This window comes from Terrapene carolina, unplaced genomic scaffold, assembly GCF_002925995.2.
Source record: "Terrapene carolina triunguis isolate 2854851 unplaced genomic scaffold, T_m_triunguis-2.0 Scaffold236, whole genome shotgun sequence".
Lineage (NCBI taxonomy): Eukaryota > Metazoa > Chordata > Testudines > Emydidae > Terrapene > Terrapene triunguis.
Window position 1 is genome coordinate 9,544,180 of NW_020664587.1, and position 25,048 is coordinate 9,569,227.

Consider the following 25,048-nt stretch of genomic DNA (forward strand, 5'->3'; position numbering starts at 1 on the left):
TTCGCGGAGCCAATCATCTCGCCCGGCCGTAACCGGGGCAACCGCTACAAACAAGATGGCGTCGCGTGAGCCGACCCCGACGGGGGGCGGGTGAGTCCGTTGCAACCCCGAGGCGGCCTCTCCCCCAGGCGGGGCCGGCCCTTAGCCCCTCTCGCCCGTGGGGGCTGGGAGCCTGAGGGGCCCTCGTAAGGCCGGGCTGGGCCCACCACGGCGGGGGCGCGACGTCGGGCCTGTTGCCTCGTTACATGTCGCCTTGCCCGGGGGGCCCAAAGCCGTTGGGTTGCGTGGTGACGCCTTATGAGGTCATTGGGGTCATTCGGTAGCACCTTGTGAGGTCACCCTGTTGCACGGGGACGCCTTGTGAGGTCACCCTGTTGCACGGGGACGCCTCCTGAAGTCATCGCATTGCACAGTGGCCGTTTGTGCTGTCATGGTGCTTACACAAGGATGTGTTGGGATGTCCTAGCATTGCATGAGGATGCCTCCTGGCGTCATTGCATTGCACTGTGGTGACGTGCGATGTTATCGCGGTGCACAGGGGTGCCTCATGACATCACTTTCCGTTATGACATGAGGGTGGTGTGACACGGTGAGCTGACTTTTTGAGGCAAAATCAGTATGTCCCTTTGTGCTGCGCTGGTGCAGTGACAGAAGGTCCTGCATGATGCATAAGTTTGTCCCACCAGAGCAACCCAAGGGAAGTGGCAGCCTTCGCCTGAGGGCTGCACCCAACTGGCATGAAATGGAGCAGATTGTGGTTTTTCACCTGGAGGCTGCAGCCTGCGTGGAGACCACAGGGCCCACAATGAAGTCTGTCTAAGCAGCAAAGAAAAACCTGCCGCTGGCCTGTGCCAGCCAACTTGGGCTTGCGGGGCTGGGGCTGCAGGGCTGTTTCATTGCTGTGTAGATTTCTGGGCTTGGGCTGGAGCCTGGGCTGTAGGACCGTGCAGGGTGGGAGGGTCCCAGAGCTTGGGCTCCAGCCTGAGGTCAGAAGTCTACACAGCAATGAAAAAGCCCCACAGCCTGAGCCTCATGAGCCTGAGTCAACTGGTACAGGCCAGCGGTGTTTTTTTTCTATGCTGTATAAACATATCCTATGGGACCCCACGGGCAAAAGAGACTCCAGCATGAAATGCACCCTTTGCTCCAAGCAGCATGGCTGGACCCGAATTCCCTGCGACGCTCCCTGCTCTATATGAAAGATGAAGGGTCATGCTTTTAACTCCGTGGTCTACCCTAAGACCAACCTGCTCTGAGGGAAACCTCTACAATGTGTGATGATAAAATACATCCTGGGTCATCTGCTTTTCACAGTGTGCCTCAATCTTGTGTTCCAAGGCATTTCACTCACTTTCATCCTGCAGCCTGGAATTGTAACGCTATCTTTGTTCCCTAGGATCTAGAGCTGTCTAAGGTATAAACCATGAGTTCTCCTCTTTCCTCCCTGGGAAAGCACCGCAGAGTCCCACTGCAGCTACACAGTCCAGGGTAAATGAGCCATGAGGGCTCTTCCTTGCTTTGTCTTGTTGCCATCCTTGCTTATTTGTGAAATTTTGATACCAGCTGCTTCTCCTTCCGAACACTATAATCAAGGCATAAATGACAAATGCCTCAAGACCAGCAAACTCTCACCCCACACTATATACTTCACAGCTGTGTGTGCTGCCTGGTGTAAACTGGGAGGGTCCTTCTTTGGTCTTGATCTTTCAAGATGCTTGGTCCCTTCAGCTCCCATTGAAGTCAGTAGGATTTAAGGGTGGTCAGAACCACACTCTGCAGTCACTCAGCACCTTGCAGAATTGGGCCCTAAAATCCAGTATTGTGCCATCCCAAATCCAGCTGTGAGCCACCATTCCATGGTGGGGCCCTATATGAATCAGAACAGTCTGTGCAGTTATACTAGCAAGAATAACCTTGCTGGGGCTCTTGGTTCTATGGCAGAGGTGGGCAAACTACAGCCCGAGGGCCGGATCTGGCCCGTGGGATTGCCAGCCCTGTGGCCCAGCAGGACTAAGGCAGGCTCCCTGCCTGCCCTGGCCCTGCGCTGCACCCGGAAGCGGTGGGCATCATGTTCCTGTGGCCCCTGGGGGGGGCAGAGGGCTCCCCACGCTGCCCTTGCCTGCAGGCACTGCCCCCCGCAGCTCCCATTGACCAGGAATGGGGAACCACGGCCAGTGGGAGCTTCGGGGGAGGTACCCGCAGGCGAGGGCAGCATTGGACGTGGTGCTGGCCGCTTCCAGGAGCAGGGCCAGGGCAGGCAGAGAGCCTGCCTTAGCCCCGCTGCGCAGCGCTGCCACCTTGGAGCCGCTCAAGGTAAGCGGCGCCGGGCTGGAGCCCGCACTCAGAACCCCTCCTGCACCCCAACCCTCTGCCCTGAGACCCCTCCAGCACCCTGCACCCCTCCCACGCCCTGCACTCCCTCCCGCACCCCAACCCCCTGCCCTGAGCCCTCTCTCGCACTCTGCACCCCAACTCCCTGCCCTGAACGCCCTCGCGCACTCTGCACCCCTCCCTGCACCCCAACCCCCTGCCCTGAGCCCCCTCCTGCACCCCAATGCCCTGTCCTGAGCCCCTCCTGCACCCGGCACTCCCTCCCGCACCCCAACCCTCTGACCCAGCCTTACATTCATGGCCCTGCATGCAATTTCCCAACCCAGATGTGGCCCTCGGGCCAAAAAGTTTGCCCACCCCTGTTCTATAGCCTTGCGGTGCAAGCTGATCCCCAGCTGGGGCCAGGAGGAATATTGTACAATTCTGCATAGCACAGTTGGCCAGGTTTGTTGTTTGTCTTTCTTTTGCTTTTCCCTAGTGTGAAGCAGCTAACACTAGTTGTGGCTTCCTGTGATCTTAATTGCTGTTAGGCTGTTCTGAATTTGTTGTTTGTGTGTGAGCTCACTCAGCTTACAAAGCAAGAGGGGGCTTGTTTGGTTTATATCTGTGTGGTGAACTGGCAAGAAAGTAAAGGTGGTTGTATTTTAAGAAGATTTTTGTTGTAATTTACAAGTCTATTATCCCTAAAAAAAAATTACCCAGGCCAGCCAGCAGATAATTAATCTGTCTGCTGTTTGTTTTCTGTATTCCCTATTCTTATGTGCAGGAAAAGGACAGTGCCATTTAAACTGAGTGCCTACGATGGTGAGTAAGGCCTTTCTCTTCCCTTTATGTGTTTTTGCGTTCAAGTGTTATGTGCTTAGTTCATTTTCTTGTCCTTGGTTTCTCTCTCCTTTCCACATGTGTCTGATATCAGATTAGTAGGAAGTCGTTTTCCCATCCCCAGGGTTCGTTAGAACATGTTAGACTCTCTAAAATGATTTACAGTTCCAAATCAAGCTGGTTCGCTCATTCTTCCATGCTGTCACCTATGCTCAGAACACCCTCTCTGTCGCAGAGCAAACTGCTTCTTCCAAATCCCTCTTTGAAACTCCCTTCTTCGGTGAGGCTCACAAACACTAATCCTAGACAGTATTATGCTGTCGTCACCTTTTTCTAAAGCAAACTCAATCCCACCACTCACCTCTCTCACCCCCAGAAAAAGATGCTCTAAATTAGCACCATGCTCTCTGTGTCCCAGTACAGTTATGTGTCCGATCTTTGTCTGTCTGTTTAAAGTGTAGGCTCCTCAGGGTATGGACTGTATTGTCCTTTGAGTATCGTATTGTGCCGAGCACACTCTTGATGCTTAATAATCATCACTTTGGAAGCCTTTGGGTGGGCACGTGGGATTGTGTCACACCTCTTTCCCCAACCCTCTCCTTCCCTAACGATACACCCAGCATATTCGTCACAAGATTTTGGTGAGGCTTCATCTAAAAAGTGGACCTGGCCCTGCCTCTGATGCTTTTTTGCCTCTTCGATTCACAGAGGATGAAGCTGCGCTGCTGAATGACATCCTGTCTCCTAGAACAAAGATTCCAGTGCAAGACATTTCCCCTTCCTGCTCAAAGGGAACAGCAACAAAAACAAGTACCCATGGTAATGTCTCTGAAAGGACACGAGCTACTGTGCCGGACACAGTGCTGGCATCAGGGACTATAACCTTAATGATCCACAGGTGGTGCTTGATTAGTGAATCCAGCTACAGAGTCTGGTGCTCATTTCACATCCCTGAACACTTACACAGTGTGCCTGTTGGTGATCCAGGGATGCATACACAGTGTCTGCTGCAAGGTCCATATCGACCCCAGTTACTTCGGCCCGGGACCTGCAGTATTTATACACGCTGCCCTCAGGGCATCCATTCCTGCTGTCTGAGATGGCTAATCCAGGATTCCTGCACGATGCCTTCCGCCCATGTAATATGGCACTGGATGATCATAAGCATTCCCCTTGGTCAAATTAAGCTTGTAATTCTGAAGGTGCTTTTTTGGGTGATGTGTTGTACTTGTGCTTATAGGGGCAGCTCCGACTGACATGGAGCTCATGTCCTCCATGATGCAAAAAATTGCTTTGTTGGAACAAAAAGCAAAGAGCCAAGCACAGGAAATCCAGCTGAAGGTAAAAATGCCAGCCTCATTTGGGCCCTTTCTGAACAGTTCTGGCCATGTTAGCCAGAACCATGATCACACCTAGTTTGGGCTAATTGTTCTTTAGACAAGGCAACTACTAGGCCTGTATCTTACTAATTACAGAGACCACTCACTGTAGAGGCCCAGTTGCTGTTACCACACTGCAGTAAGGGACAGTCCCGAGGCTGCAGTGATCCTAGGGAAAGATGAGCCCTAACATCTAATGTCATTGACTCTTCTGCTTTGGATATTTCTTTTCTTCCTTCCATTTTATAATGTTTGAGTTGATTAGAGGGCCAGAGGTCTCTCTGAAGCAGACACACCCGATAGAAATGGGGATGGATAGTACCCTGTTGGTGTTATAGACACTTTAGGGTAAATAGTGTTTCTAGTGGCTAGTAGATCAGGACTCCTGAGTTCTAACCCCAGATTTGCCATGTACTCACCACTGGCTTAACTTTGAGCTGCACCCTCAAAGGGGGGTAGGAGAGCATGAGCGCAACCTGCGTAACTGGACTGTGTGCGAGAGGAGGAGCAGCCATCATGGGGTCACTACTCCCCATCTCATGCAGGTGGGAAATGGATGGGCAGGCAGGGTGACTTGGTCCTGGCCTACTCCTGGGACTGCGCAGTTATGTCAGGGCCTGTGGTAACTCCACAGTCTAGCCCTATGTGATCTTGGGACAGGTCACACCCTTTCTAGACCTTACTTTGCCCATCCATAAAATGGGTGTAGTTAACCTACCTGGCTTCTGGGAGCAGAATGGCTAAATCTTCGGTATGTGGAAAGTGCTTTGAGATCCTCCGAGGAAAGGAACCAAGTGGAATCATTATTTTGCCTTTTTTCTGGGATCTTCAGGCTAGAAAGGTTGCTGAACTTGAGAAGCAGGTGCAGATCCTTCAGAAAGGAAAAGGTAAGTTGTTCTGTCCTTGGCACCCTTCTGCTTCCTGTGTGTGGCTTACATTCTCTTAGGGTATGTCTATACTACCCACGTTATAGTGCGGCTGCGGGAGCGCTGTGGCGTGGGCAGTGTAGTCACGTTTTATCACGGCGGAGAGCTCTCCCGGCGATTAACCCCCACCCCCACCCCAAACGAGGGGGGGTAGTTTTGTCGCCGGGAGTGCGGCTCCCGGTGATAAAGCGCTGTCTATACTGACACCTTTCAGCGCTAAAACTTTTGTCGCTCAGGGTGGTGTTTTTTCACACCCCTGAACGACTAAAGTTTTAGTGCTGAAAATGGCAGTGTAGACACAGCGTTAAGCTCAGACTGTGCTCTTTTCCAGTACTGGGAGGTGCTGCTGGGGACTTCAGCACAGTCCTTTCCTTGGGGAAGCCCAGTTCCAGTACTCCCCCAAGGACAACTGTGAATTACACACTCACTGCTTCACTTGCCAGCAGGTTTTCAGTTCATGCATGCACCTGCGGCTGACTTTTAAGCTGCTGGTTTCTGGTGCAGCACTCAACTGCCACACTCTGACCTGCTTTCACTGTGCTAAAGTGTTCCCACAAGACCGAAAACCCAAGCAGAAGATGGCCACATAACCACGTGGTTCTTAGGAGTGGTTAGAAGAAGCAAGACTGGGAGGAGAGCAGTAGTTCCCTCAAGCTGAGCCCAGACACACACAGTACTCCCTGACACTGGTTATCTCAGCTTTTGTCTGAAGCTTTTTAGAGCAAAAATAAAACACTTCCTGTCTCTGTCTTTCCTCTGCAGATTCCCCAGAGTCAAGCAGAATAGAGGAACTGGAGGTGAAGTGTCTTCAGCTGCAGAATCAGGTCTGGGAAATGGAGGTGAGATTCATGGATGGACCCCCTTGGCCTCACCCTACGCTCCCCTGGAATTGGCTTCCTGTTCATTCAGTCCATAAATGTTTGGTTCTTACTAAGCTGCCAGTTTCAATATCACTGCCTATTATTACAGCTTCAGTACAGAAGGAACAGGTTAAATGGCAGATGAGGGACATTCCCTAATCCCCTTCCCACTCCTTTTCCTTTCTCCCCTTTTGAATCAGTTTTGATATATGATGTAACACTCAATTATAATTAGCAGCTTGCTAATCATATCACCGCTCATTCTGAAGAAATCCAGGGAATTGTACATAGATTCTTAGATTGTAAGGCCAGAAGGGACTGTTAGATCATCTAGTCTTTCTGACCTCCTGTATACCATCAGCCATTACATTTTACCCAGCTATTCCTGTAAGGAGCTCAATAACTTGTTTGGCTAAAGCATATCTTCCAGAAAGATATCTAGTCTTGATCTGAAGACTTCAAGTGTCGGAGAATCCATCACTCTGGGGAGCACTTCACTCACCTGTGATATGCAGTCATCTCTAGGGTGGAATACGGTAGCCTTTGAACAGCTCACAGCAACACTACACAAGATTGTAGGACAGGAAGTGAAGAATTATTTATCCAAATTGGAGTGTGGGGAACATTTATTAATACTACTACTACTTTGCAATTTAAGTCATTTCATCCAAGGATCTCAAAGCTGCTCTATTACTATCCCCATTTTACAGACGGGAAAGCTGTGTCACAGAAAGGTTAAGTGACCTGTCCAAGCCCAGAGTCAGTGGCTCTTGATACATGCTCAGCTGTTTGATATGGAACCACAACACTTTCCTCTATAATGCAAAATTGATGTCTGACTGAAACTTTAACCTGGTAATTAGAGCAGGGAACTGGGAGTCGGGGCTTCTGGGTTTTCCTCCCAGTGCTGCCACTAATTTCACTGTGTGGCCTTGAACAAGTTTTCTAACCTCTCTGTTATTCTGTTTTCCAGTGTGTAAAATGCAGGTAGTTGTCCTGACTTAACTCACATTTAGTTGTGGGGCTTAATAAATTAATGTTGGTGATGTATTTTGAGATTCTTGGGAGAAAGGTGCTAAGTAAAAATAGCATATCCTTATTATTGACACCTGGCTAGATTGCATGCATTTTTAATAGCTCTTATACACAAACACTTATGTCTCCTCCTTTTGATCTGTATGGCTTTAGTTTTGTTTCAGTCCCTCCTGTTGCTGTTCCAATTAACTGGCTGACTCAGTAGAATTCAAGTCTTTGCAGTGATCAAAGACGTGATAGACTGAGTACTGAATGATTGATCACTGTGGATAGGTTCATACAACTTTTGGAGTCCATGACATGCTACTCTTCCTGCTCAGTGAGTTTTCTCACCCCCACACCTTGTAACAAGGTCAGACTTGTCCAAGGCAACACACATTTTACAGCTCCCATTCCTGGCCTTTTATACTCCCATGCTTCTCAAGCTAGTTCATCCTCTTCTCCCCTTCCCCATGCAGCGGTTTCTGAATGATTATGGATTGATTTGGGTTGGAGAGAGCAATGAACAGCTGGAAGAGTTGAAATCATTGAAGAAGCAGGAAAATCAGCCATCAAGGGGTCTCTGGAAACCAGGTAAAGCAGCAGTGCCCTTTGCTGAGGCAGACAGCCTGCCCCTCAGGGGTATTTAAAAAAGGCATAATATTCTCCAGATTGGAAAAACAGATAATTAGGGATTTATTAATCAATTAGATTCATGGCACGATAGGCCTTTGTGACTCCTCTTGAACTGCTCCATCGTGCCAGGACTTGTGCAGAGAGCTCCTAGCCCGTAGTTCATTCATTCAATTCTTCTTATTTACATAACATCTTAGCTGGGTGTGACCCTGGAAAGATGCACCTTTCCAACTGAAATGCCTGGTCCAAAAACCTGTTTGGTTCACGTGTTTGGCTTTTTAGTTTGTGTTTTAGAGGTGAATTTTTAGTGCCCTTTACATAAACTTTATTAACATCTCTGGACATAACGGAGGAGATTTTCAAAGGTGCTAATGGGAGATAGGCACCTAACACCCTTTGACTTCAGTCACCTAACTGCCCTTTGAAAACCTCCCCACTGTTATCTGTAGAACAGGCACTGCGTGGGCAGTAGCATGTCAGGCTTCCCCTATACTGCACTCCCCTCCCAATGTGCTTCAACTCTGACCTGGAGAGACCTCCCCTAGGGCTAAGAGAGGAGTTTGGTGTCAATGACATCAAGCCCTTGGCCTCTCTGCTGAGACTGAGAAGGGGGCATGGCCTCCCCAAACAGCCAGGCGTGTCCCCACCCATGCTCTGCCCCCAGGCTCCCTCCTGCCAGTTTCCCATCCCTGTGCTGTGGCCCCGGCTCAGGTTGGGGCTGGGGGCGGGGCTGTGCCGCCCGCACAGTGCTCCGGGGCTGGGGACACTAGCCTGGGCCGGGGGCTGCAGTGGGGGGTCAGAAGGGGTGGGGCTTCAGGTGGAAGGGGTAGAGCTGGGGGCTAGCCTACCCCAGCCGGTGGTTTACACGCCGCCCATGGAAGGGGGCCTGTTAGGGAGGATGGCTTCTGGGATCTGAACCCCTACATCAACCTCTTTGCTTTAGGGAAAGACAAAAAACTGTAGCGTGGGATTTTCCAAAGCTCATAAGTGTCGTAGGTGCACAGGTATCATTGCAAATATCTTTAAATGATAGAAAATGCAGTGAGGGGGGAAGGATTTTGTATGGCCAGAGCACAGTGTGGAAGCAGCTTACAGCAGGGGTGAAGATACCCAGTGAAAATTAGTACTACTTGATGCGGGGATGAAAGGGTCGAATGTTTTACAGATAGCTTTGGATGCGGGTTGGGTATGATAGGTCCTGCAGACTTTCAAATGCTAAGGTCCTTCCCTGTTATGATTTCCTCATGGTGATCCTGGGGTCTACATCCTAACCCATTTCAGTAGAAAAGAGACTTGTAATGTAACACAAGCGGCACCAGGAACATATGCAGTTACTAAACTATATTTTATAAAGCCCATTTCTTTTGGGGAGCTGATGGGCCAGCTATGAGGAGGAAAATCTTCAGAAGCAGTCCCCATACTTTGAATGTTTGGAGCCTGATTCCCATCTCAGGCAACTCAGGCATAAAATGCGTGTGAAATCAAAATCCGGCCCTTTCCGTATGTATCATGTGCATTTATTTGCCCCTATTGCCTGACCCCATCAAAACACACTATTGTTCCCTTCCTCCAGCAGCCACGTGAGTTGGGAGCTAGTTGCATTGTGTTGAATCCTATAGTATTTAGTGATGGCCTCCTGTTAAGTGGTAAGAGAGAATTATGAGAATATACTTGGGACTAGTAGCAGCCTCACCTTCAAAGTGCTGTGAAAAACACCAGCTGATTAACTTTCACAGCCCCTTGAAGTAGGTAAGGGAGATGATCTCTGAATAGCAGTGGGCGTAAGGCACAGAGGCTAGTGTGTCAGTTCACTTGGCCTTATTTGCTGATTGATGCATTTACAGAGATCATTTCTGCTTATTGATGCCATTTTTATCCTTTGAAGGATCTGTCAAAAGCAGAATTGAAACTATCAAAGGCCTCATCCCAGTCAACACCTCTGCACGCACTTCCTCTCCTCATATACTTCTCCCACTGTCATCTGCACATCTCTCCTGCTGTACGCCATAAACCTGGCATCCCTTTCTCAAGCACCCAAAAGACCTCCCTCTCGCCAATAATCCACCAGCAGGCGAAGGGGTTATTTAGAAAGAGCAATCTGCCTGCCTCTGAGATCAGTCAGTCAGCTGGTGTCCCAGCTGAGTTCCCTGCAGGAGCCTGTGCTGAAGTCAACTGCTGGTCTAACCTAGGTTGTAAGCTTTTTGGGACAGGCACCTCACCTCCCTCTTTGTATTGTACAGCACCAAGCAAGGAACGATGCTAAGTACATTATAACCATCAAAATAATCAGGGCCTCCAAGGAGTGCAGGCTGTGGCATTGGCTGATGATGCAGTTTCATAAGTTGGTAACAAGGGGACTGGTTCTCCACTGTGGTGTTATATATGCCTCTGCAGTGCGGAAGCGAAACACTGCCATTCTGACGTGATAGCATTTCACGCTCCTTTCCCAAAGGAGTAAATGACACAAAGTGGAGGCAGGTGGGAGCCAGGCCCAAAATGGTAGGGTTTGGGCAGCACCTTTAACATGCCCATGCAAGGAGACGTGTGGATTCAGCACTCCTGGCTGCAGGCTCCTCCCCCTCGATAACTCTGCTTTCCTTGCTGCAGGCGACTCAACTGTTTCCAAGCACCCGATCGATTTTGATTTAATTTTGGAAAACCTGAAAGATTTAAACGTGCTGGCTGGGGAAGGTGTGTCTCAAATCGAGCGCACAGCAGGAGGTGCTAGACTGAGGCAGCCCCAATCGATAGCCCTCACTTTTTATCAGAATGGGATAGTCATGTTCAATGGACCTTTCCGGTCGTACGAGGAGCCATCCACGCAGGTATGGACCAATTCCTGGAGGAAGTCAAGTTATTGCCATCTAACTATTCCCTCAGCAAAGGCCGAGGGTGGGAATGGGGAAAGGCTGAGGCTTGTGGGGTGACTCTAGTCCCATCTGCCCCCCACAGGGCTTCGTGAGGAATGATGGTTGTTAGAGGATCTGCCAGTCTCTCTCCGTCAGAGATCCTGTGGTGCCTTTGTAGGTCTCCAGGTCTGATGCAGGTGGAATGGAATGTATCAGCAGCGAGGTGCTATGGAACCTGAGGCCTGGTTTTTAAGCATTCATGCTTTGTTTCAGCAATGTCTTCAGGATATCATGGATGGCTATTTTCCCTCAGAGCTACAGACGCGCTACCCGGATGGCGTTCCTTTTCAGGTAAGCAATGCAAAGCCCCTGCCATCTTCCTTTTAGGAGAAATCCCTCTCTCCATGCGAACTGCTTCTGTCTTATTGTTTGCAGTCACCACTCCGCAGGCCTTTCTCGACGCGAAATCTGGTTTGATGTTTCTAAACCCAGCCCATGTGCAGCTAGACTTTTGAGGTGGGGCACGCACCTGCTACAGCCGTTACAGGAAATGCCTTGGCCTTTGTGCACTAGAACTGAACGGTTTGTCTGATTCAATGAATCTTGGGTTAGAAAGAGACAGTGAGGGCAAAATTTCTGCGTCACTAGAAAGCAGTCAAAGGGGGTGTGATGGGTTGAACCCCCTGGGGTGTCACTTGGCGGGCTGGGACGCCACTGAGTCAGATTATTCTGCCAGCCTGGGCCTCTTTTTACCTGGTCAGTTTAAGGGGCTTGCCAGAGCACCCACCTGTCCACCCCCCCTTGAGTACCAACCCCAAATTCTATGAAATTCACCTCTTCCCTCCATGTGGGTGGAGGAGGGTGTGTGCAACTTCTCCCCCCTCCCATTAGAAATCACATCAACTGGGCTATATTATAAACCAGAAATAAATATATTAACTATAACGGGTGTATTTTAAGTAGTTAAGGAGGTAGCAGACAGAATAAGGCAGATTACCAAGAAAATAAAACAGAGCACGCAAACGAAGCTTAAAACACTAAAGAAACTGGTTACATGTAAGTTCTCACCTTAAATGTGGTTCTAATAATCTTCTTCACAGGCCAGACGCCCTTCCAGCCTGGGTCCAGTTCTTTTCCCTCAGTTCAATCTTAGTTGTTTCCAGCAGTCATCTTGGGTGGGGTAGCAGGGGAGAACGGTGGACCTGGATTATCTCACTCCCCACCCTTAAATAGGATTTGCATAAGGCGGGAGTCCTTTGTTTCCTTGTTTGACACTCCTCCCCCCACCCCAGCTTCTCATGGAAAAGTACAGAATTCAAGATGGGTTCCAGTATCAGGTGACATGGTCACATGCCTCTGTAGGGCCCTTGTAGCCATTCTTCACAGGCTGACCCACAGGTTCACAGGAAGACTAAACTCTTTTACAGTCCATTGTCCTTGCTGATGGGTCATCAGCACTGTCTACCTTTTCCATTGTTGTACCTGAAGTGTTAGCAGTGGGCGTCCCCCAAAGTAGCATAGTTGAAATACAGATACATAGTCAATATTCCTAATTTCAGATACAGAAATGAGGCATGCATACAAATAGGATAATCGCATTCAGTAAATCATAACCTTTCCAATGATCCCTCACATGAGCTGTCTTGCATAAAGTATATCTCTGTTATGTCATATTCATATCATAAGCATATTTTCATAAAGAATATGGAATGACACATCACAGGAGGCAGCTGCAGAGGATATTATAATCCAGATCTTCAAATATAGGTGCCTAAAATTAGGCACACAAATCCCATGGAGCTGTATGTGCTCAGCCCCCCTTGGAAATCAGGCCACTTCCGTGTAGGTGCCTGACTGTAGGCACATGATTTGAAAATGTTGGGCCTATCGCTGTGAGGGTTAGAGAGTAATGGGGGAATGGAAGACACCCAGTCAGGACTTGGAGTTTTACTGCAGTGTAGATGTACTCTTGCAGCTGGTCTGTGTCCGCTCACTCGGGCTCACAGGCCTCAGGTTATGGTGCAGATGTTCAGGCTCGGGCTGAAGCCTGGGCTCTGGGACCCTCCCCCCTCACAGGGTCCTAGACCCTGGGCCCCAGGCCCAAGTCCAAACATCTACACAGCAATTGTATAGCCCTGCAGCCTGAGGCCCATGAGCCACAGGGGTTTTATTGCAGTGTGGACGTACCAAAGTGGCCATGTGCTTCTCTGACAATTGTGTTTTGCTGAGCTGGGTGGGACTGGGGACTGTGCGGGGCTGAATATGGTGCTTTTGTTTCTTTGGTTTCAGAGAGACATCTGGTGGTCCTGGCTGCTTGCACATCCCTTGTTCTGTTAGCACAGATCAAGGCAAACCCCTAGGTGTGCCTATCGATTACAAAATAATACTTTGCAATTTCACATCACCTCTCATCTGAGGATCAGTTTTCATAGATGGGGAAACTGAGGCACAAAGCAGGATCGAAGCACTGTACTAATGTGTGCAAGGCTGGAGTGATCATCTGTCTTATCTTAGGATCTGAATGTGACATTGAACTGCTAACTAGAAGGGTTTTAGACTTGAAGGGACACAGGCGTGGGTTTATTTTTCTGGAGGGTCTAAAAGGATCTTCAGACAGCTCCCTTTGTAGGTGTTTCTATATTAGAATCACCCTCAGGAGGAACTAGCTGTCTCTATTAGTTGTTTGTTCTTGTTTTGTTCTTGCTGCTTACCCTTTAGTTTGCTCTGATGCAGTGAGAGCTGGGTCCTGGAGGCAGACAAGCTTGCTAATGGCGGCTAGCTTTAATTTAACAGGTCACTGACAGGAGAGACGTTTTCTTTCGGGAGAGGCAGCTACCAGAGAACTTTCCTGGCCAGGGGCAGGTAGTTGGCCATTCGAGGTCAAGTGAGGTAAAGGAAACCAGTGAGATCCCAGGTGAGTCTTTTGCCATTCCCGCTAATCCCTGGCGATCCCCTACTTAGCCCCAAAATAGAGGATAAATGAAGCCCCGGTGAAGCCTGGCAACAGTCATCCAGTTACCAAGGAGTTAATTCTGAGAGTCTCTGAGTTGCCTGGTGACATTTCTGAGAGGAGTGTTATGTATGTGCTTCATGTGCTGCTGCAGTAGCTGAGAGCCAGCTGCCACAATAGTCAGTTTCACGGTGATCACAGAAGCAAACAGTCATTTATGTGCCATTCATAAAATACCACAGTTTGGGCAGTTTTCCCTGAATGTGCATGAAACCCACCCACTTTCCACATGAAACCCAGAGCTCATTCTCAGTAGAGGTCTTTCCAACATCGCCCACTTGAGACATTCAGAAGAATGGTGTGGGTGACGGCCTTCAGGGACTGGGCCTTCAAACAAACAATTGTTCTATTGCAAGTTACTTATGTAAGTGGACATCTTCCCCCCAAGATGCCAGCCTCATCTTCTCCATCTCCGATATGTCACAGCACATCTCCAAGCCATGAGGGAAAGACACATTATATAGGACCAGCTCACAGGTTCCTTGTTTTCCTTCTGCATTCCAGAAATCTGCTCCAACAGTTGCCAAAAATTACTCGCACAGATTGAAAATTAAACTGCTCTGACTAGATCTTGGAAGGTCTGGTCACATATGTTCTGACAAGTAGTTGTATAGTGGGAGTAGTCATATATGGTTATGTATGTTCCTGGACAGCCATATATGGCAATATATAATAATCTATGCATATGCATTTCCGATCAGCAATTGTATATCACCCTGATATTTATTAGCTGTGAAGAGCTTCTCATATACTATGGACTTTGGATCACATGCCTTATGGGTGATTCTAATAACCCATTCCTAAAAGGGAACTGTCCAAAGTATAATTCTGATGAGCCCAAGAAGTGGAACATTCTAGTATTCGTATAATTGCTTGGTGTGATGTGATACATCTAGGATTCCCCTTCCCGCTTCTCCCTGTTCCTGTCTCTCCTCCCCGCCCCCCCTCTCGTGGCAGGTCCCAAGCTCTCACTGGAGCAGTTTCTGAACAAACTTCCTAAATCCTTGATCCGGGAGGGACAAGTGATTGATATCCGAGGACCAATCAAAGAAACTCTGCAGGTATGACAGAGCCCCTGAACAAGCCTAATGGCTAGGCTATGCTTAAAATTTCGGTCAATCTAACTACATCTCTTAGGGGTGTGAAAAACACCTCTGAGCTCAGTAGTTAAGCTTATCTAACCCCCGGTGTAGACACAGTTTGGTTGATGGAAGAACACAGCTCAGGGGGGTGGATTACCTACAGTGATGGGAAAAACTCTTTCCGTCGCTGTAGGAAGTGTCTACGCTATGATGCTACAACGGAATAGCTACAGTGCTGTAGTTAAGCTGCTCGTAGTATAGACATTTTCTGACTCTGCAGTTACACTGGCGTGAATCAGCAGTAACTCTATGGAAGCCAACAACCTTACGTAGGTGCAAATAAAATCAGATTGGGCCCTTTCTCTCCAAAAATCTTCAACCTCCTGGATTCAGAAAAGACTCCAGCAGAAAGCATTAGATGTATTTTCACCAGGCTCTTTCACCCCTTTCTGGAACTTTCTCCCTGGGGGAAAAAAATCATTATTAACCCATCTGATGATTGAGTAAATATTTAAGTTAAATTACTGTCTCGGGTGTTAGATCTAGACCCTGTCATTTTACTTGAAGGGGAGCAAGTACTTTCCTCAGATAGGTTTAATTATGATAATTAAACTTTGTGCCCATACAGAACATTTACAAGGAAATAGACCAATGTAGTTTTATTGGCTTAAAACAAACTAATCAATTAATGTGGAAGTCAGTTGTTAGATTAGAAGAAGCCACAGCCAACACCAGGACCAGTGTAGGCAGATTTTTTTTTTAAATAAATAGTTTAACTAATTACAAAGTTTAGAAGCCAGATTTACCATTTGCTGGAGAAACCTGCCTGCCTGGCACTGTGCCAAGCCTGCTGCATCCTGCTGGGAGCAGCAGCAGGTGAGAGGTTTTGTGATGCTGCATGGGAATGAGAGGTAGGATGGAGAAGCCATTGGCCTTGTAGCTGGTGGGCTCAGGAGGAGGGCACATTCTCCACCTGTGGCCAGAAAACAGGGGGATTGTCCCCCAGGTATTAATCCAGGGAAGCTGGGCAGATAGTATCTGAGGTTTCCCTGTTTGGTTTCAGGGCTCTGATGAGACAGGTAGCAATGAAGTGATCCTGGTGGAGATGCCCAGCCTTGCAGCAATGAAGGAGAGGTAAATGGCAGTGGTCCCTTGGCCAATGCATGGTCAGTCTCTCCTGTCCGTCCACTAGCCAACAGAGGCAACCTGTAAAGATTTGTTTAATGGTTTTGCTGCTTTCTGATGGATAAAGAGGGCCTGGAAAGGGAGGGTTCATTTGTGTGTTTTAAAGCAAAACCACTAGAGTTTTTTCCACTTGGTTTTTACTTTAGAAATAGCAGGAAGGCCAGGTTTGATCTTTCCTAGTTTTGGGAGGCCTCTGAGATGTTTATGGTGAATCCTGACATCTTCAACAAAGGCTTCCTTTATTCAAAATGTTAGCTAGTCCTTGGTATTAAAGGGGTGTTCACAAGAACAAGCAAAACCCAAGGAGTTTGAACCAGTCTGGCAATAAATTCCTTCTTCTTTCAATTTTCACCCTCTGAATGGAAAAGTGCCTCCAGAGAAGAGATGAGCAAATGGGGTCACCATTTCACTAGTTCTCCCGTAGTCAGAGAGTCTTCCAGGCTAGACAAGACCTGAATTTCTAATGTCACCATAAATCAAGCAGAATTTTGTATTTAAAAAAGCAAATAAACAACCCTACCAGGCAGCCTTGATCCATAATAAGGAACAAAAAAGGGCCCCAGCTTATCTCAGAAAGTGAAAGAGCAGCCTTGCATGATCAGATAGGCTGCAACTTCTCCCTCCCACAAAGGAGTAGGCAGGTGGGGCTGTCTTTCCACATTCAGCTATTTCAAAGGCACGTAGCACTTTGTAGGCCATTTTGGCCTATTTGCCCACAGTCAGTCAGGGTTCAGGGACCTGCTAAGGGTACGTCTACACTACAGACCTTACAGCGGCAGAGCTGAAGCTGCACCGCTGTAAGGTCTCCTGTATAGCCACTCTATGCCGACGGGAGGGAGCTCTCCCATCGGTATAATTAAACCACCCCCAACGTGCGGCGGGAGAACGTCTCCCACCGACATAGCACTGTCCACACCGGCGCTTCTGTCTGTGAAACGTATGGTAAGTCAGGGGGATGTTTTTTTCACACCCCAGACTGCCAATTGTTTTACCAGCTAGTGTAGACTTTTCTGTAGATTTTTAAGATTCTCTATTCCAGCACTTTTCTTTTCCCTTTGGCTCTCTCCTGATGCCCTGTCCAGCCTAGCCCACTTAGCATTGACTGATCAGTCTCTCTATAAAATTGCTGTTTCTTGTCTAACTGGCTTTTATGGCCTTCAGGTTGAAGGCAGATGAACAGGACCAGCCTCCAGCCCCCAACATCTCCACTCTCCGGATAAAATCTGAGAATGGGGAGCAGACATACATTGTAAAAATGCTCTTCACAGAGACCATAGGAGACCTGCGCCGGCACCTCGCCCAGAGCAGGTAGGTATAGGGAGAGGAAAGGGGGGTGTCTGCGAGCCAGTCCAACTCCTCCACTCCACTGAGTCAGGCCACAGTGAAAACTGGGCCAGTGGCATTTCCAAATCCCACTCGATCCCTGGAATTGAGCCACCTGAAGAATACTCTACAATGTAATTCCAGCAGGTACAGGATCACAGTGCCTCTGCCTGCCAGGTGCTGAGCCCCCTCAACATACAATGATGTTAGTGGGGGTTGAAGGTGCTTGTCACACTCAGCACCTCCAGAGAGGAATCAGGATCAGGCCCATAGTTTGGGAATTGTGTATAGATTTAAAATCCCACCTCCTGCAGGGAGCTGACATCTCCATAGTCTTCCACGTTTCTGGCTCTTCTGTTTCAGTAGTTCCCATCTCCTCCTTACCTCCTGCAGCAGTACCTGGGCATGTCGTTGTTTGCCTCTGCTCCCCACACCCACTCCTCAGCAACCGTCGCCTTGACTGTTGTCACCGCCTTCTCACAATCCACTTCAAAACTGTCCTTGTTCTTAACATCCTGGAAGCAACTCTGGCCTACCAGAGGCACCTTCTCTCTCCTGTCTCTGCTCCCTTCACAGGATGTAGCCCTGCCTGGCGATCTCACCGCTATTGAGTTGTAAGAGCTTTCCCATCTGGGGCTGCTGGAGTCTGGAACAGCCTACAACTGGCTGGACTCTACATCTCAGCTGGAAACAGCTCTGTTCCTCTAATGCTCCCTCCAGCCCTCTGCTTGTGTAATCCTGCAACGTGCTTATTTCCAGCAGCTCTGTGGAATCTTTTGGAACACGGCTCACAGGAAAGATTGTACTGTTCTTTCCTAGGGATGGAGAACCACAGCCGTATGAGATCATCAGCACCTTTCCCCAGAGAGTGTATGCTGACAACTTCATGACCCTGCAGGAGTGTGGACTGATTCCCAACGCCTCCCTTCTGCTGCGGGAAAAGATCCCTTTGGCCAAGGAGGGACAGGGCCACAGATAGTTTAACAGCTTCAAATGAGCCAGTTGGCCTTGCAACTGCTACTCCACATGAAGCAATTTGCTTTCCTCCCCACCCGTCCACTTCTACAATAAGGCAAGAAGAAGGAACAGCCTTGCACGATCAGATAAGCTGCAACCTCTCCCTTACTCAAGGGGGAAGGAGGGTGGGATTGTCTTTCCAGATTCAGTTGAACTGTATTGTTACCTGGGCCTACCACCTCCTGTAGGCAAAGCAAGGGGGAGAAATAGCCCTGGAGATCTAGCTCCTCCCTGCACTATCGGTGAGAGAACTGTGATGACAAGGCCACACACCCTGCCAGTCTGGATCCTACTAGCCTCTGGGGGCTGTCTTTAGAGCCCTTCTGGGCCTGTGGCCTCATCACATGGCAGCCTACCTGGGTAAATATTACCCTGGGGGACTTATATCCAAACTGGGTTTCTCTCCACCTTTGCTGAAGGTCACATGAGCTTTTTGCCCCTCAGAGGTTGCAGTGAGTTCAGTTCAACACCTGTGCCCTCATCTGCAGGTCCCTTATGTCTACACTGCAATAAAAAAAACTAGCACCAATCTCAGAGCCCACATCAATTGAGTTGGGCTCAGGATGTGGGGCTACAACTAGCAGCATAGATGATCAAGTGTGGCCTGGAGCCGGGGCACTGAGACCCCCCACCCCTTTGTGGAGTTTCAGAGCCCAGGCTCCAGCCCAAGCCTGAATGTCTACACTGCAATCTTTAGCCAGTCAGCCTGAGTCAGCTGAGCAAGGCCACACACGGCCATACCATGGTCTTTTATTGCGGAGTAGACAGAGCCTTCAAGAAGTAAGTTTATATACAGCATAGGTGAAATGCTGTAAGGGCCCTCCCTGCTAGGCTACAGTGCCGTTTCCACATGCGTCTGCTCTCTCCGTTAAGGCTAGATTCTGATCTCTCACTGGTGTACAAACGGGCTTAACTATTAAAGTCAATAGGGTTACGCTGGACTGAGTGGAATCAGGTTCTGAGTCATTTGCAGCACTGAGACACAGCCAGAACCACTCCAGTGAGGAGGTGCCAATCCTTACACTTCCTCTACATGAAACATTTCTTCCTTTAAACAGGCCCCAAGTGTCCAACGTTAACAGCCTACAAGTCTGTATGGCTGAGCCTGATCACCATAGTGCCGACCTCTGCCTTCACCCAGTCGTTGGCCCTGCGGCAACGAAACAAGTGCTTTCACGAGACCTACTACCCCCATTTCTGTCCTATGCTAGGGCCCAATTCTCAGGCTTTGTACTGTGTTGTCATTTATCCCCTGGGCAAAGTACTATTCAATCAGATGAGTAGTGCTGTTCTTCACTTTGCGTATCATTTCCATGTGTGCAAAGTATAAGATGGGAGGAGTCCAGGCCTTGAGAGTTAAGGACCCAAGCCCCCTTCTGTATCAGCCTAGTTCACTAAAGGACAGAGTACAATCTCTGGGACTAGCTTATGCACATACCCCACCTTTCCCTATGAAGGGACGGAGCCTTAATCCATGTTCATATGCTAGCCTCACCCCCTCCTGTCCGGGAAAGCCTTTTAACCATTCAGTGTGAGAACATGACAAAGCTGCAGCTGATTTGGGGCTGAAGATGCTGCACCCTTTGGGCAGTGCAGAGCCTTTGGGCAACTTCCCCTTTGACAGCACTCTCACGGGTTCAAACACTCTTAAGCTGTGCAGTTATTTTGCTGCAGTTTCTCATCTATCAACTTTCAATTGAATGTTTGGGGAAGTGCTAAAGCCTTGGTCAGCCAACAGTGCACTAGAAAGGTAAAAGGCTGGCGCCAGAGAATCCTGCATCAAAACTCCTCTCAACTGCACTCACCCCAGCTCATTTCTTGCATGGTCCTGAACTACAGGAAGTTCAGTGAGTGGATGGAAACAGGTCTTCTCCCCCTTGCATAGATAGGAAGGATCCCCTGTAACTTTTAAGGCCTTTGCTCATCTAGTTAGACAAGTGTTTTCCTCACTAGCAGCTTGCCCCCCTCCATGCCATGTACATTTCACTAGTGTTTAGAGGGGGACTGGGAGCAATTCTGGAAGAGACTCCAGAATTGTAAAGGCATCTACGCAAGTTCTTTAAGCCCATGCTGGCGTTCTAGAGTTAAGATCTTTGTGCCAGGCCAAAACAATGAGACAACTGACTAAGCTCCTCTGAGCTGGGCCCTCACTCAGAATTGGTAAGTAGGATGATGCCCAATCTAGCATCAAAATAAAGAAACCAATTAAAAAAAAAAACCACACCAAAGCCAGCAAGAAAGGCTTAGTAACATTTAATAGCATTTAATAGCATCTCAGAAGACAACAGTGGTTAGAAAGATGCTTTTTGGCAGGAAAACAAAATGCACTTGGTCCAGGTCGCAGCAAGCCAGCTCGAAAAGGAAAGACAGGAAGGCTGGAGCGTCAGACATTCTGGAGCAGCCCCTGAGCCCTCCTAAAGGGAGCTTTCACATCACATCAGTACAGGAATGTGCTAATGGAACTGTATGGGTCCCCTAATAGCAGATCTGCCCTCACCACCCACCCCTCAGAGCCTCTTCAAGAGAGCTCCGCACTCTACTGAAGTCGTTTTATTTGTTTCATCCTCCCTCTCTCTGGCTGATGAGGGAATTCAAACCCTCTTCTTGTGCAGTGCTTCTGCATTGAGTTTAAACAACAAACTGCCCTTAGCCCTCAGCATGTCTACAGTCAGCATGAGAGGAAGGAAGCACAGGCTGCTGTGTTCACACAGAACTGCAACTGATGATAGGACGAAAGAGGAAGCACACAATCCCACACCCTTCCCTTCTAAAACACAAGACTCGTTCAGAGGAGAGGGGCGCAGGAATAGCTGAGCTTTCCAACGGCCTTACTTCAGGTGACTTCCTTTCTAGAGAGGCACTGGCAGCTGCCTTGTGAGCAAGGCCGGCAGTGGTCGAAGGAACATGCAGTGATATCAGAGCTGCTTTGGGGCCCTGTCAGACACTATCGGGGTTAGGCAGGAAGAAATCGCAGGCAGCTGCAAAGAGGAGAGGTTTTTGGTCATGGGTTTCCCTGCGGCAGCAGATAGATCATGAGGCCGGGATGGCACGGACAGCCTAGGAGTTAAGGTGATCAGAGAGGCAGTTGGTTGGGAATGCAGAGTTAAAGTCCAGGATGGGAAAGGAATGCTCAGGCTAACTTCAGGAACTCCTGCAGGGTGTTCTGTTCCACAGCCTCCACAAACAACTCATAGTCCTGCAGGTAGAAAATGCAACAAAACAAGCTCAGAACAGGGAAGGGAACAAAACCAGGGGCACACAGCTCAGGCGGGCACCCCTGCTCCGCCACAGCCAGGTGCACAAACAGAACAAGTGCTGGGCGGGAGAAAGGCACAGCTCAGTTGCCTTTCCCTTCAGGTTCAGGGCAAGCAAATATAGTGGGTTCAACTCAGTACCCAGCAGAATCAGCTTCACCTCACAAACGCCTATAGAATGTGTTGCCTAATAGCAAATGCATTGGCAGTTTTCAGAACTGATGACTGCAGACAAAGGTGCAATGACAGGACCGTATGCAGGCGGCTTCCACAATGCAATGGTAAGGTTCAGCAGTATCTCCCACATAACGCCAGGTCCCCTTATGACAGCCACACAATGCCCTTTGCTTGTTAGCCTTCTCTCATGCTCCCTTTAAACTTAAACACAAGGGCCTGTAGTGCCATGTCAACATCTCTTCCCAGAGAAAGCCTTTTAAATGCACTTCGTCATTTGCACACCCAGGCTGGGAGATCAAGGTCAATACCAGGGGTTCTCAAATGTGGGGTTAGAACCTCTCAGGCAGTCTCGAGGTTATTACATGGGGGGTCATGAGCTGTCAACCTCCAGCCCAAACCCCACTTTGCCTCCAGCATTTATAATGGGTTAAATATATAAAAGAGTATTTTTAAGTTATAAGGGGGGGTCGCACTCAGAGGCTTGCTATGTGAAAGGGGTCACCAGTAAAAAAGTTTGAGAGCCACTGGTCAATACCAAACCCCTGGGTTCTGAGGTCCTTATAGCCCATCTACATGGATTCTGAGCCTTACCCCACAGTAATGGTCGCCGTTGAATATCTGGGGTGGAATGGCTTTGGGATTGCCTGACCTGGTCCTCATCTCCTCCCGCAGGGCATTATCCTGGGAGATATCCACCAGTTCATACTTGATATTTTTCCCATCCAGGATCCTGGTCACTTCACTCTGCTGGGACTTGATCTGAAACACAGATTGAGAAGGCAGGTTACACTTTCCCCTGTGTCTGACAGGCTAAAGGTTTGAAGATTTTTAAGTTTTCAGAAGCACATACACAAACCGGGTGTGTGGAGAATAGTGACTTGCGAGAGAGACTGAGTCACAGCTGGATATGGACCACGCCCACGGGAAATAGGGCATCTAGGGAAGAAGTCAGTCACCACTGGACAGGGATAGCAATGACTGAGCCCTATTGGGAGTGGCAGGGAGGGGAATGACTCCCAGCTGGAGACACCTGGCCCATGGCGAATTAGTGCATGGGTTTGGGAGGAGAGAATCACAGCTAGATCAGGTAGAAGGACCCAGCCCCATGGGGAACACAGCAGACTATGGGAGAGGGACCCGGCCTCATAGGGTGTATAATGGACTGAGGTGGGGTGCAGCGATCACAGCAGGATCTGGGAGAGGCACCCGGCCCCATGGGACGTTTGGGTGTATAATGGGGGGTGCAGTGATCATAGCAGGATGTGGGAGGAGTGGGGGTTAGGGTGTATAATAGAGGAGTACAGGGATCCCAGCAGGATCTGGGAGATGGACCCGGCCCCACAGGTAATTAGGGTGTATAATTTGGGGGGGGGGCGCGATGGCAATCACAGCAGGATGTGGGAGGGGGGTTAGGGTGTGCAATGGGGGGGTGCAGATGTCACAGTGGGATGGGGGGTTTACAATGGAGGGTGTAGAGTTGGGGTGTACAAGGGGGTGTGGAGTTACAATGTATGATGGGGATGCAGATATCACAGCAGGGTTGGGAGTACAATGGGAGGGTGCAGAGTTGAGGTGTATGATGGGGGTGCAGATATCACAGCGTGGTGGGGGGGTTAAGGTGTGCAATGTGGGGTGCAGAGTTAGGGTGTACAATGGGGGGTGCGGCATTACAGTGTATGATGGGGATGCAGATATCACAGCAGGGTTGGGAGTACAATGGGGGGTGCGGAGTTGAGGTGTATGATGGGGGTGCGGATATCACAGCGGGATGGGGGGTTACGAGGGGTGTAGCGTTGGGGTGTAAAATGGGGGGGCGGGAGGAGAGCGAGTCCCGGCCCCCCGGAACAAAAGCCGGACCGTGTCCGCTCAAGGGGAAGGGGAAGGGAAAGGGGAAGGGGAAGGTGCCGCAGCCCCGCCCCGCGGTGCGAGCCCCTCTGCGGCGGGGCCGGGCAGCCCCGGGGGAGGCGTTGCAGCCGGGCCCCTCCCAGCTGCCGGCCCCGGCCCCGGCCCCGCTCACCTCCCTGGAGCCGGTCACCGAGGTGCTGTAGACTTTGAGGCCGGACATGGTGCTGGACTCGCGGCCGCTCCCTCTCCGCGTCTCCGCTCCGCCGCTGGAAGCTGCCTCCGCCCAGCATGTGACTGCGGAGACCAATGGGGCGGGCGGCGGCTTTTCCCCTCCCTCCTCCCCGGGGCCGAGCCGCTCCCCCGGGCCGGGCCCCGCCGGCTCCCTGCGGACGGGCGGCCCCAGCCCTGGCCAGGTGTCCCGGGCGCCCGCCCAAGACGGCCCCTCGCCCCACTCTCCCGGGGCATAAAGGGGCAGCCCCGGTCCCTGCCCCGCTGCTCTCCAGCGCCAGCCTGGTGCCACCATCACGCGCCCCGCTGCTCGCCCAGAGCAGCGCTGCGGGGCCGGGCCGGGCTGGGCAGAGGCCCGCGCCCCCGAGGCTGATGTTGGTGGCTCCCAGTTCCATAGCCCGGGGCCAAAATCCTTGACACGTGTATCCGTGCGAGGGGAAATGTTTAGAAATGTCATCAAATGAATGGGATCGCCTGGGCTCTACCTTGAAAGGAATCATTCCTTGCGAGTGGGGTTCTGAGCGTGGACCTGGCAAAATAAGCCCTGTGTCCCCCCAGTGACACGTCCCTGTGACCGCAAAAAGATCAGGAGTACTCGTGACCATCACATTTCTGAAGACTCATGGAAAGGAGGGGCTGGCTGGGACTTGGAGGGTCATCTAATCCATCCCCCCACCCTGAGACAGGACCAAGCCGACCTAGACCATCCCAGACAGGTGTTTGTCTAACCTGTTCTTAAAAACCTCCAATGACAGAGATTTCACAACCTCATGCTAACCTAGTCCAGTACGTAACTAGCCTTTAGAAAATAATTTATAATATTTATCCATGATCTCCCTTGTTGTAGATTAAGCTGGTTAGTTCTCATCCTTCTTTCAGGGAGAACAATTGCTCCCCATCCTCTTTGTAACAGCCCTTAACATATTTGAAGACTTATCAGATCCTCTCCTTAATCTTCTTTTCTCATGACTGAACGTGCCCAGTTTTTTTAACCTGCCTTGTAGATCAGGTTTACTCAGGGCCGGCTCCAGGCACCAGCTTAACAAGCAGGTGCTTGGGGCGGCCAAGGGAGAGGGGCGGCACCTGCAGCAATTCGGGGGCGGCAGGTCC

At 49.8% G+C, this 25,048-nt stretch overlaps 2 protein-coding genes across 2 annotated transcripts; one reads left to right on the forward strand and one right to left on the reverse strand.

The window, feature by feature from the left end:
• The first annotated feature begins 1,423 nt into the window (after positions 1-1,423).
• UBXN11 (UBX domain protein 11) lies at positions 1,424-18,651 on the forward strand. The gene is made up of 14 exons (XM_029912699.1): positions 1,424-1,488; positions 3,098-3,135; positions 3,862-3,972; positions 4,394-4,494; positions 5,365-5,419; positions 6,221-6,297; positions 7,812-7,926; positions 10,576-10,793; positions 11,091-11,168; positions 13,611-13,731; positions 14,785-14,888; positions 15,973-16,043; positions 17,256-17,402; positions 18,237-18,651. Exons 1-14 carry the CDS (start codon positions 1,424-1,426, stop codon positions 18,394-18,396), a joined length of 1,461 nt encoding a protein of 486 aa, XP_029768559.1. The 3' UTR covers positions 18,397-18,651.
• A 2,019-nt stretch (positions 18,652-20,670) lies between these two features.
• SH3BGRL3 (SH3 domain binding glutamate rich protein like 3) lies at positions 20,671-23,988 on the reverse strand. Its single transcript, XM_026657135.2, has 3 exons — positions 23,883-23,988; positions 22,457-22,624; positions 20,671-21,630 (listed from the first exon to the last, which is right to left on the reverse strand). Exons 1-3 carry the CDS (start codon positions 23,928-23,930, stop codon positions 21,565-21,567), a joined length of 282 nt encoding a protein of 93 aa, XP_026512920.1. The 5' UTR covers positions 23,931-23,988; the 3' UTR covers positions 20,671-21,564.
• Between the last annotated feature and the right edge of the window lie 1,060 nt (positions 23,989-25,048).

Bases quoted from the DNA above. Each gene is read 5' to 3' on its own strand.
- SH3BGRL3 (XM_026657135.2), bottom strand. From the start codon at position 23,930: ATGTCCGGCCTCAAAGTCTACAGCACCTCGGTGACCGGCTCCAGGGAG. The intron at 22,625-23,882 runs GTGAGCGGGGCC...TCTGTGTTTCAG, and splicing joins CGGTGACCGGCTCCAGGGAG to ATCAAGTCCCAGCAGAGTGA. The intron at 21,631-22,456 runs GTAAGGCTCAGA...TTCTACCTGCAG, and splicing joins ACGGCGACCATTACTGTGGG to GACTATGAGTTGTTTGTGGA.
- UBXN11 (XM_029912699.1), top strand. From the start codon at position 1,424: ATGAGTTCTCCTCTTTCCTCCCTGGGAAAGCACCGCAGAGTCCCACTG. The intron at 7,927-10,575 runs GTAAAGCAGCAG...TCCTTGCTGCAG, and splicing joins AAGGGGTCTCTGGAAACCAG to GCGACTCAACTGTTTCCAAG. The intron at 11,169-13,610 runs GTAAGCAATGCA...TTAATTTAACAG, and splicing joins CGGATGGCGTTCCTTTTCAG to GTCACTGACAGGAGAGACGT.